Source organism: Elephantulus edwardii, unplaced genomic scaffold (assembly GCF_000299155.1).
Source record: "Elephantulus edwardii isolate Elephantulus edwardi_28Jun2011 unplaced genomic scaffold, EleEdw1.0 scaffold00080, whole genome shotgun sequence".
Classification (NCBI taxonomy): Eukaryota; Metazoa; Chordata; class Mammalia; order Macroscelidea; family Macroscelididae; genus Elephantulus; species Elephantulus edwardii.
The window spans coordinates 977,946-990,172 of NW_006399830.1; the positions used below are offsets into that span (position 1 = coordinate 977,946).

The 12,227-nt window shown below is 58.5% G+C and overlaps 1 protein-coding gene across 1 annotated transcript in view; it reads right to left on the reverse strand.

Moving 5' to 3' along the window:
- Window positions 1–12,227, reverse strand: part of MICALL2 (MICAL-like 2) — a 70,042-nt gene that overhangs the window by 18,806 nt on the left and 39,009 nt on the right. The window contains exons 6-16 of the mRNA XM_006889731.1: window positions 10,228–11,010; window positions 8,838–8,985; window positions 7,713–7,803; window positions 6,836–6,929; window positions 5,702–5,838; window positions 5,219–5,368; window positions 4,679–4,683; window positions 4,334–4,457; window positions 3,730–3,820; window positions 3,591–3,664; window positions 1,256–1,370 (exon numbers count right to left, since the gene is read on the reverse strand). Coding sequence (XP_006889793.1) covers window positions 1,256–1,370; window positions 3,591–3,664; window positions 3,730–3,820; window positions 4,334–4,457; window positions 4,679–4,683; window positions 5,219–5,368; window positions 5,702–5,838; window positions 6,836–6,929; window positions 7,713–7,803; window positions 8,838–8,985; window positions 10,228–11,010 — 1,812 coding nt within the window. The remainder of the gene's footprint in view (window positions 1–1,255; window positions 1,371–3,590; window positions 3,665–3,729; window positions 3,821–4,333; window positions 4,458–4,678; window positions 4,684–5,218; window positions 5,369–5,701; window positions 5,839–6,835; window positions 6,930–7,712; window positions 7,804–8,837; window positions 8,986–10,227; window positions 11,011–12,227) is intronic.

The window sequence follows — 12,227 nt, forward strand, 5'->3', positions numbered from 1 at the left end:
CAGAGGACCCCCCAGGCTGCCTCAGAGGACCCCCCAGGCTGCCCAGAGGACCCCCCAGGCTGCCCCAGAGGACCCCCCAGGCTGCCCAGAGGATGCCCCAGAGGACCCCCTAGGCTGCCTCAGAGGACCCCCCAGCTGCCCAAAGGACCGCCCAGACTGCCCCAGAGGACGCCCCAGGCTGCCCAGAGGATGCCCCAGGCTGCCCAGAGGACCCCCCAGGCTGCCCAGAGGACCCCCCAGGCTGCCCAGAGGACCCCCCAGCTGCCCAGAGGACCCCCCAGGCTGCCCAGAGGACCCCCCAGGCTGCCCAGAGGACCCCCAGGCTGCCCCAGAGGACGCCCCAGGCTGCCTCAGAGGACGCCCCAGGCTGCCTCAGAGGACCCCCCAGGCTGCCCCAGAGGACACCCCAGGCTGCCTCAGAGGACGCCCCAGGCTGCCCAGAGGACGCCCCAGGCTGCCTCAGAGGACCCCCCAGGCTGCCCCAGAGGACGCCCCAGGCTGCCCCAGAGGACGCCCCAGGCTGCCTCAGAGGACGTCCCAGGCTGCCCAGAGGACGCCCCAGGCTGCCTCAGAGGACGCCCCAGGCTGCCTCAGAGGACGCCCCAGGCTGCCCAGAGGACGCCCCAGGCTGCCTGCCAGAGCACACCGCCTTGTCTTTCTCTTGTGGACCTGGTAGATTTGAACCGCTGTCTTCTGGTTAGCAGCCCATTTAGTCCACAATACCACCAGGGCTCCTTCCTGGATCCTGTGCAGATATGCCACCTCTCTGCCACTTGGGGCCACCATCTACACCTCCCCCCCCAAAATAACCTCTGAGTTAGCTAGCTGCACTCACCCACCCTGGAACTGAGACTCGGGGTAAGTGTCCTGCCTGTTCTGAGCCCGACCAGCCTGGATTAACAATAGCCGCTCGTTGGTGACAGGACAGAGGGTGGCCTGGGCAGACCTGCTCCCAGGTACCTGCACTCTCAGCTGCCCTCCACAGCCGGGGCAGGTACCCTACGTGGGCCTGGGATACTGGGGACAGTCCTGAAAGTGTCATTAGTCCAGTTGCCAGAAGATCCCACATTCAAATACTCTTGAAATAAACAAAATATGGCCTTCCAGTTGCTCAGTGAGCACGTGTGAGCAGGGCACAGAGCCTTCCTGCCTTCTAGAATGTTCCACTAGACAATGCAGACCCCAAGAGCCAAAGAAACATGGGGCAGAAAAGGCTTGGTGACATATCTGGTCAGGGACTGCGGGGGCTGCCCACCTGAGCCGGTCCTCATCCAGGCAGTCAACGATGTCACTGCGGTCATTCACGGTGTCCACGTACCGGTGCAGCAGCTCATCCTCCCGCTGCCGGTCCCGGGGTGACTTTAGGGCCTCTGTGGGGACAGCTGGGGTGTCAGCAGGATTGGGGGCCCAGAGACACAGCACCCCTGCAAACCCAAGGGCCACGTCTCCCCAGCTTGGATCCACAGTCACTCTGCAGGGGACAGAACGCCAGGCTCCTCCTGTGATTTCAGCCTCAAAAAGCCAGCGGGTCAGTGACGGGGCAGTTCCAGCTAGACCGTCCAACACCCGGCTTGTGGAGCCTGGGTCTGCGGCATCCAGGGGCTGTCAGTAACACCGACATGACAGTGATGGAATGACCAGCCATCAGACCCCTGTGCAGGCCACCTCACTGTCCTCCCAAGACTCCTGCCCACAGTTGCTGCTGACAGCTGATAGGCCAGCTCTGCTTGGTGGTGACCCACGCGCCTCAGAGAGAAAGAGCCCTGGCCCAGCTGTCCTCATCAGACAATGCCAATGAGCCCCAGTCCACGGCCACTGTGTTCCCAGGGCCACCCTCCAGTGCCACGTCCCACTCTGTAAGTCCAAACTGGTAGGTCTCTAGTCCCATCCCGTAGGTCTGAACACATAGGTCCCACCTGTAGTCCCACTCTTAGTCCCACCGGGTAGTCATACCCTGTAGTCACACCCCACAGTTGCACCCCCGTAGTCACACCCATAGGTCCCACCCTGTAGTCCCACCCTATAGGTCTCACCCTGTAGTCACACCCATAGGTCCCACCCTGTAGTCACATCCTGTATTCACACCCATAGGTCCTACCCTATAGGTCACACCCTGTAGGTCGCACCCTGTATTCACACCCATAGGTCCCACCCTGTAAGTCACACCTGTATTCACATCCATAGGTCCTACCTGAAGGTCACACCCTGTAGTCACACCCTGTACTCCCACCCTGTAGTCACAACCTTCAGTCACACCCTATAGTCACACCCTGTAGTCACACCCTATAGATCCCACCCTGTAGTCACACCTTGTAGATCCTACCCTGTAGTCACACCCGTAGGTCCCATGGGCTGATTTTCAGGCCTTGCTTCTTCACCATCTTTGCCTTTGACCCTGCAGCACCGCACAGAGCTGCCCACAGGACTTCCAGGGCCGTGATCTTTATAGGAGTGACAGCCCCATCTTCATCCCATGGAGCAGCTTGTGGGCTTGACCCTTTGTCAACCTTTGGGTTGTTGTTGTGGTTATGTGCTGTCGAGTTGTTGGTGATTCATAGTGACCCTGTGTACAGCAGCTCTGAAGCCAGCCCTGTCCCGAGCCAGTCTCACTGACTCCAACACACCGTCCCCTATTCCCCTAGTTACTCTAGCAATCCATCTTATCTGGGGTCTTCCTCTCCTGCACTGTCCCTCCACCCTTCCAAGCATGATGTCCTTTTCCAAGGACCAGTCCTTTCCGACCACGTGCCCAAAATATGTGAGACGGAGCTTCAAATTCCTAGCTTCCAAGGAGAAACTTGGTTTCACCCTCTCCAAGACAGACCTATTTGTTTTCTTGGCAGTCCATGGTCTGTTCAAGACTCTTCTCCAGCACCACAACTTAAAGGCATTGATTCTTCTGTCATCCTTAGTCATTGTCCAGCTCTTGTGAAGACCACGGCCTGGATCAGGCATACCTTAGTCTCTAGAGTGACACTGTTGCTCTTCAGCACTCTGGAGAGGTCCCTGACAGCAGATCTTCCCAGTGCGCCTCGTCTTGATCTCCTGACAGCTGGTGCCCAGAGTGCAGATTGTTGGTTAGCAACCAAATTCTTAACCACTGCACCACCAGGACTCCTCACTATGGTGGGATGGTGCTAACTGAACAAAAGGAAACCCCATTTCCAAAAAGGATCCTATGTAAATCTTTGGGGGTATGATTCAATCTAAGATAGACTTTACGGAGGAAGGATGACGGAGGGGTCAGGAAATCACAGGCAGGCCTCCGTGGCCGGGGTGGCCCAGCGCCCCCAGTGGGTTCCAGATGTTGTAATCTGTATGAAGTGGACTGCTCCTCTCTCCTGCACAGCAGGTGCCTGGTTCAAAGGGGGTGCTCATGTTCTTGTCAGTAGCCAGCACGCAGGGACCACAGAGAAAGTGCAGGCAGAGCTGAGCACCTTGGCCGAGGTAACACAGCACACAGCCACAAAACCAGAGAACCGAAATCAGGCCTGTCCTGACCTTGACTCCAGCACCCCTCCAAGGGTGACCACGCTGGGCAGCTGGCCGCAAGAGGGCAGAGCAGAGCCCAGGTGGGCAGGGCCACTCACCAGGCTTGTCCATCAGCCGCCGCAGCTCCTCCTCCAGACCCAGCTGTTGCTGCTCCAGGCGCTGGTCCTTGGACCTGAGGGCGGGGGCGCATCAGAGGCCAGTCCTAGGCAAGCCGCCCCGCCCGCGGCCCACACGCACTTGTACATCAGCTCCGACTCCAGCCTCAGAAGCAGCTGCTTCTCGTGGATGAGCCGGAACCAGTCCACCATGAGCTCGTCCTCGGTGGCGTCTGAGAGAGAGACAGCTGAGTGGGCTGGGCCCAGGCCCACGTGTGGTGAGGGGGGCTGGTCAGGCCTAGAGGCTCAGGGGTCCTGGGGGCCCAGTGACTACAGGGTCCTTGGGGCTCAGGGGTTCTGGGGACCCAGCGGCTTGGGGGGCCTGGAGACAGGGGGTCTAGGGGTTCAGGGAGCTTAGGATTTCTGGGGTCTTGAGGCTCAGGGGTTCTGGGGACCTGGGGGCCTGTGGGGCTCAGGGGCCTAAGGGCTCAGGGATCCTGGTGGCTCAGGGGGCCTGGGAGCCCAAGAGTCCTGGGGGCTCAGAGGTTCTAGAGGCCTGAGGGGCTCGGGGGGCCTGGGGTCTAGGGTGGGGCTGGCCTGGGCCAAGCAGTGTCTGGGCTGCCTTGGATTCAGACATGGAGACACCATGGGCTGAGGACCTGGCCAGGATGTGGACATGAATGGGGTGGACAGGGGTCAGGGAGACCTAGCCAGGCAGTTCTAGACTGTCCCATGCAGGCACTCACCTCCCTCGGCTGCCCTCAGCTGCCGCTCCAGCTCCACGCCCTTGAGCTCCAGCTCATCCAGCTGCCTCTCGATGTCACGTACCTGCCGCTGGATCTCCTCCTGGGGCACATAGTCAGGGTGTGGCTGTGGACACAGGGGTGAGGGCAGAGGGGCAGGATTAGAGACACGGTGGTGAGGGCCGAGGGGCAGGATGGACGTGGGCAGCGAGGGCCGAGGGGCAGGATGGACACGGTGGTGAGAGCCGAGGGGTAAGGGTTAGGGTTAGGGTTAGGGTTAGGGTTAGGTGATGAGCACTGAGGGGTAGGATGTCCATCTCCCCCCTCACCCCACCTCGGCCCACTCACCCGGGCTGGAGACAATGGAGACTTGCAGGATGAGATAGGGACTTTAGCTGGACCTGGGAGTCTCCCTGTGGGGGCAGTGGACATGACCCCACCAGCATATATCACCCCAAAGTCCCCTGCTGTGGCCTGGCCCAATAGTCTTTTATGTAAATTGCCCCCCTATCACCCCCATCACCCAGAAGTGGGGGTGAGACCCCAATGGGAAGACTTTCTGGAGACTGACCCACTCTGTCCACAGGTCCACAGAAAGGTCCCCACCCTCCTTGGGCCCCTCCACTTGTCAGCAGTGCCCTGACTCCTTCTTGCCTTCAAGAGGGATCACTGTCACCGGGCAATGGCCTGGATCAGTCCCCCAGCCCTGGTCACAGGTATGGCCTGGCTCACTGGTGATCTGGAGGTGTCTGCACAGGCTACCCCTCCCCAAGTGGCCCCCACCTCTGTTCCAGACATACGAACTCCTATTTACCCTTCAAATCCCTGCCCAGCCTCTCCTTCATTCACACCCAAGTGGAAGAGGAAAGTGGGGTCCTTGGGGCTGACCTGCTAGGTCCCGAGTGTGGGCCTCGGCTTTCTTCCAGCCGACAGCCAAGGGTCCCTGTCCAGGGGACTCAGGCTGCAGCCAGGCCCCACTCACATCCAAGCTGTCAGGGACAGCCAACCTCCTGCGGCCAGATTGGGAGGAGGGCGAGTCTGCTCGAAGGAAGAGCAAAGTCACATGAGGGCCCCCCACCCCTCACTTCTTCCCTGAGCCTGGGGCCACCTGATGACCAAGGGCCTTGTTCTTTCCCAGCAGGGCTGGGCCAAGGCGTCGCCACGCCAACATCCCAAACAACCAGGGTTGGCTCTCTGCTCATGCTCTGCACGACTAGCCACGTCCACCCAGGGGGAACAGAGTGACCCTCAGAGAAGAGAACCGTGACCTGGCAGGGGGCCACTCACCACAGCCCCATCATGGGGACGGTGCAGCCCCAAGCGCCCTGGCTGGGCAGGTGCACAGCAGAGCCAAAGTCCCACCCATGTTACCTGAGACGGTGGGTCCAGGGTTCTGCATGGGGGTCAGCCGACTGTGGCCGTCCACCTGGGAGCTCTGCAGCACCTTCCTGGGCGCATCCCCCGCCTTCCACCCTCCAGGAGCCTGGGATTCCTTTGGCTCCACAGACCTGGATGGAAAGAGGGATGTGAGTCACAGCCCAGTGCCCACAGGCCTGGGCCACGGACAGGTGCAGACACGTCAACCTTAGGTCAAGAAAGTACTTGGCTGCTCTGATGGGACTGGACACCACTGGACCCCCACGTGTGTTATTTCACATCTACTTGTGCACCCACCTTCATGGGTCCACATGCTCAGGTGACTACAGGTGCAGTTCTAGGCTCCTGTGTATGGGAGTGTGTGTGTGTGTGTGTGTGTGTGTGTGTGTGTGTGTGTGTGTGTGTACGCACATGCGCACACAGGCCCCACCCCCTTAGCCCCTGCATGTACTGAGGGGCCTGGATGGGACAGACATCTGTCTGACGTTCACAGGTACAGTCTCAGTCCACACCTCCTGCCCTGTCCCTACAGTTTTCTGCAAGGAACCACCTTGCCTTCAGCCAAGCAGATGTGCTCATGTGCCCTGACCCCCAGACCCAGTGACCAGGGGAGAGGGCACCACAGAGGATGGGCCATCTGGGCCTGCTGTGCCTATGCTGTGCCCCGTTACATTCAGTGGTGCCCTAAGTGGTGCTCTACGTGTCACTGACATCGCACAGCCGGCTTTTAAGCCCTGCCGCTGATGTTCAGGTACAAACACACGTGCGTAGGCCAGGCAATGCGTGTGTGGTCATTCCTCTGCTCACCGCCCACAGGATGCCCACTTGGACCCCAACTTCCTGTCAGTGGCCATTATGGGACTCTAGCCACGATGGCTCCATGAGACCCACACCCTGAGGGGTTACAGTGGCCCCAACCTCTCAGAAGTGGAAAGGCCTGGGGAAAGATTTCGTCCGAGGTGCCTGGGTGGCCCTCATCGCCCAGGACAGTGTGCTCTGCCCCCCCGTCCTGCTCAGGTGGCCCAGGCCCTGCAGAACACCGTATAGGAGGCGTCCCGCTGGGCAGAACCCAGGGAGCCTCAAGGTGTGCCTCTGCGCAGCGGGCTCCCACACTTGCCCCATTCTCACCTGTCGGGGGTGTTCTTCTTATCCACAGGTTTCAGGCGGGCTCTCCACCCGGCTGGACTGTCCTCCAGGGGACCCTGGGTGCTGGCACTGGGACCTGGATGGGTGGGGAGATGAACAGGTGGAAAGGTTCAATCACCCCATCCTTCAGCACAGACACGACCACACAGGGTCCCAGGGGGAGCTGTCCATTCCCAAGGCTTGTTGTTCCTCCTGCCCATGTGAGGTGACTGGACTACCCACAGTGTCCCCATGGGGTTCACAGCAGATCCATGTGACATGGCTCTATCTGCTTCTGTGACACTCTCACCAGCCCAGGTGGTCCGGAGCGAGAGTGCAGTGACTCTAGAGGACAGAGCAGAACTGCCCCGCATGGCCCCCACAGCTGCCATCTTTATAGAAGCCAATGAACACATCTCTCTCTCCCAGAACAGCCAGGTGCAAACTTCCAGCTTTTCCATTGGCAGCTGGACACTTCTCCTGCTGTGCACCAGCCTTCTGAGGCCTCAGGCCCCTCACAGTCCCAGAGTCCCAGCAAGAAAACAGCTGCCCATTTGGTGCAAAAGTGGACACCTCAACAGCACAAGGCCAAACATCAGGAGCCCACTACCTAGGGACCTCTGTCCTGAGAAGGGGTGCCAAGCTCCTTGGAGCCCAGGAGGCTCCCACTGCCACCAGCCTGGTCCCCAAAACCGAGGACACTTGGCCGAGTCTGGAGTGCAGTCCAATCAGGGGACAGGAGAGGGTGGGACAGGGTGAGGGCAGTGACCCTGGACACTGTGGGCACAGTTACAGAGGACAGGATGCCAGGTCTGGACACAGCTGACCAGCAGGGGGCAGTGGTCAGAAGAATGACCAGGCTTGGGGCACAACAGCTCACCCTTCGTGGCCAGGGGCTCCTCTGGCTTCATCCTGGTGCCCACACTGGCTGTGCTGCCCGCCACAGTGACCCCTGTTCTCTTCCTTCCAGCCTGGGGTGACCCAGAGGTCCGGGAGGCGATGCTCGTGCTTAGGGGTGTCCCCTGCCCAGCTTTTGAGGGGTGACCACTTCTCCAAGAAGGACTGTGGGTTAGAGGAGATGCCACTCCCAATGGCCTGGCTGACGGACTCGTCCATGAAGCCTCAGTCTTGGGAGGTGAACTCAGAGCCCCGGAGGAGGCAGGGGATGATCTGTGGGTGAGAGGTGGGCTTCAGGTGTAGAAGCAGTCAGCAGTCACCCCAAGCCCCCAACAGAGGCCCCTCAGCATGTGGAGGTATGAATCACAGAGAGTGGCCTGAGGCCTCCACTGTACAGAGGACAGTTGATCACACCCCACACTTGAAATCTGGAGTAAATGAAGACACCCCGCAGTCTGACACCCAGCTGTAGCAGCACAAAGGCCCTGAGTTGAGCTGTGGAGGCCCCTGCCCAGCGCCGTGGCTGTCCAGGGCCTGCCCAGCCCAGTCCTCGTGTCCAGCAGGCCCTGAAGCCTTCTGTGTAGGTACTTGGCACAGTACTGTCCATACCAGTAGCTTGACCAGGGATATTAGTCACCCCTAGGCTGGCTATTCTGTCCCCCTGACCAGGCCAGCTCCTCCCTGTCCCCATCTCCTCTACCTCCAGGCCCAGGTGGGTTCTTCAGAGAAGATGCCCTCTAACGGTACCCCAGATGGCCTACAGCTGCTGAGTTTAATAATAAAGGGTTAAGATTGGGCAGGAAGAGTTTTATAGGCTTTCTGCTTTCTAAGCACTTGCTGCGAGAGTTTTACTTCCTGCTTGTCCAGTGGTTTCAGTGTTAACTGGGACAGTGATCTTCACATGGCCTAAGACAGACATGGAGTCCTGCCTGAGCAAGGCAGGCCACCGAGATGCCCCAGGCCTGGCCCTTACAAAGCCTCCCTAGGTGCCCCCCATGGCAGGCAGGCTGTGAGGTTCACACACCATCCCCTGCACACAGGTGGGTACCCATGCCCCTACTGGCACCCTAGTCTCTAAGACCGCCCCATGATGCCCTGGGCCTCCCACCTCCCCCAGGAGTGGACAGACAAGCTCACTACCCTTCATGTCCACCTCCACTGCTGGGACCACTAGGCACCACGGGCTGACCAGCAGGAAGTTGTGAGTGGGTGGGCCTGAGCCAAGCATCCCACCCCAGGACAAGGGCTGTGCTGGGCTGTGAAGCGGGCAAGCGGCTTGGCCTGAGTGGTCACAGCTACACACCAGGCCGTCCTGCTCCGTACTCTCCAAGAGAACAACCTGCCATCGGTCAACGAATGCCAGCTCAGGGTCCAGTGCTCGGGAGACCTTGGACATCTCCAGGTAATCTGAGCCTGACTCAATTGTCCAACTGGTTAGCACCCTGGCCTGGTCAATGGGTCCCACTCACACCGCACTTTCCCCATCTATCATATGGGCACAAGTGTGGCGCAAATGATCTCTGTCCAGTCTGACCAGACAAGAAGGTGACCATGAGTTCAAAGGACTGTGGGCCACATGACCCCAGTGTCCAGGCCACATGACCCCAGTGTCCAGGCCCCAAGACCAGAAGGACGAGATAGTGTCCAGCTCCCAGTGCTGACCGCTCTGACAGGGGCCATAGCAGAAGGATGACGAGGGAGATAAATGCAGAACAAGACACCCTCACTAAAAACACCAAATTTGCTGGTCTGCTGGAGACTGGGGCACCCTGAGACCGTGACCTGCGTCACCTTGCAAGCCTGGGACTGAACTCCCCCTGGTTCAACTTTCAGTCAAACAACAGACAGGCCTACAGGTGACCAACACCACCAGAGAAGTGGACACTGCTTGGAACAACCAACCAAACAAGATTCTGTCAAAATCATCCCAGAGAAAAAGCTCAGAAGGCAGAAGGAAGGACAAAGAGAAAGAGGAATCCCAGGGAGGGGGTGGGAAGAGTGCTGCTGCATCATTGGCAAAATGCACCGAACACAAACCTTTTCTGTAGACACCCACCCGAACCACAATGAAGTTAACGGAGCATCAGACCCTCAGATGCCAACTTTGTGAAGGCAGCTGCCTGGCACACAGGCAATCCCAACATCATGAGGCAAAAAAAACAAACAAACAAACAAACAAAAAAAACCTCTAGTCCCATGATCTCGTGCTCCCATTTCTCAGATCAAGGAAACTGAGGCCCAGGGAAGCAGTTCTTCAGGTCACTCAGCCAGAGAGGACAGACTGGTCTTCTACAGGACAGAGCCCATGTCCCCAACTCCTTCACAGGTCCAAAATTACACTCCTAGACCTTCCTAGAGGACAAGACCCATTTCCCCAGCCCCTTCCAGAAGGCACAGGCCCCGCCCCAGCCCCTTCCAGAAGGCACAGGCCCCGCCCCAGCCCCTTCCAGAAGGCAGACATTATACCCACAGCACCACCCAGAGAACAGAGCCCTCACCCCGGCCTTTCTGTGTCCACTGACCGGCTGGACGCGGGAAGGGCCTTCCTGAGGAAGCTCAGTGCTTGCTGTTTGCCACTGTCCACTGATGGAGTTGTGTCCACTGGAGTCCCCTTCCTGGAGCCACCACTGGCCGAGTCATTGCTGGAAGCCTGGAAGAATTTCTCCCGGGCCTGCTGGGTCCTAACGGCTCCAGGTGTCCAGGCAGGATGGTTCACAGGGGCCAGAGACACTGGGCTTGGGCTGAGCTTGGTCTGTAGAGATACCTCTCGAGGGGCTGCCTGGGTCTGTGGCACAGCTGGGAAAGGGTTCTGGGTGTTTATGGGTCCAGACGGCTGAGGCTTGGCTGCAGAGGTGCCCTGTGCCAGTGAGGACCACCCGACTGGCGAACTGTTGGTCACCCGCATGCTGGCCTTGGCTATGGGGCTGGAGGCCACAGTGCCCACAGGGAGCCTGGGTGTGGTGGGGCTCCCCCGGTGGCCGTGAGAGGAGGCAGCAGAGGTTGGAGGGTCAGGTGTGGATGGAGGGAAACGTCTGGATGCCGAGTTGTCTACCATGGGCTCCCGGGCCAACTGCCTGGCCCCTGGAGCTGCCTCTCTCAGCCCATTCTGCTCCTGGGCCTTCTGGGAAGTGCTGGGGTCCCTGGGGGCAGCCCTCCTCTGGTGCAGTGTCATGGGGCTCACAGAGTCAGCTGTGGGCTGATGGCTGGTGCAGACAAAGATGCCAGGCTCCTCCGTGGTCCGGTAAGTTCCCGAGTGGAGCGTATTGGAACACTGCTTACACCTGAGGGGACAGAAAGAAACCAGGAAGCCCCCACTCCCCGAGTGGATTGCTCACTCACTCACTGGTTTGTTCACCAGTTCAGTCCTCCGGTGTCCACTCCTGTGCTCCGCATCCGTTCAACAAACGCCTCTTAGTCTTAGCCGTTCCATCTCTTTAGTGAGGACAGCCAAGTACTTGTGAGTGTGAACACCCCCACACACATATGCTGCCCGGCCAATTCAGGGGCAACCCCGCTCATTCTTGGGGTGGTGGAGGCAATAAAACTAAGACCCTTTTAAAAGCTTGCAAGTGGCATTCCAAGAGACATGTCTCTATTGGCCCAGAAGCACAGGAGAAGATCCAGGCAGCGGGAGAGGAAGTGGAAGACATGGCTAACTGCACCCGTGAACAATCACCTCCTGTGCATATGACCAGAAGAGCCAAGTGCCACCTGGCTACCATGACAGCATCTTCAGTTTATAGCTGAACCCTGATCAAAAGGAGGGAAATGAAGAACAGAATTTCAAATGTACATGGAATCCAGACTTCCTGGATCCATGGAGGATGGACAAACTCCTGAAACTATTGTCCTGAGATCATCTTTAAACTTTTAGCTAAAAATACTCCCAAAATCATCTTTGAACCAAACAATAAGCTCAACTCGTTGCTGCTAGTCGGTTCTGACCCACCAGAGAAGCCCAGACCTTGGGTCAGCTGTGCAGTACGCTTCAGCCTGCACCACCAGAGCTCCGCAGCCCAACAGCAGAGCGGCTATCATTTAACCAGTAAACAACATCTGCCCTGAGCACTACACTCTTAAAAACTACATCTGGGATCAAATTGGCAAGAGCCCCCAGAAAGGTTACCTAACCTCACTTAGGGAATGGTGTGTTGTGGGTGGGGAAGCGAGCCCAGGAGGTCGGGAGGGCCAGAACAGCTGCCGGACTCGGAAAATCAGTGTCAGTAAATTGTACCTACAGAAAGAGGTGAACTGGTGTGTGTTTGCCAGTGTGTAACAACAATAAAAAGAAACCATTTCAAGTTAAACACTGATAAAGAAAGAGTCCTAGGAACTCCCAGCCAGAGAACCACAGGCGGGGGGTGGGGTTGCTGTTGTTGTTATGTGCTGTCGAGTCGCTTGCGACTCATAGTGACCCTATGTACAACAGCCCTAAACTCTGCTCTGTCCTGTGCCATTCGCACTGTCTCTGACACACCCATCCCAATTATCCCAGTCA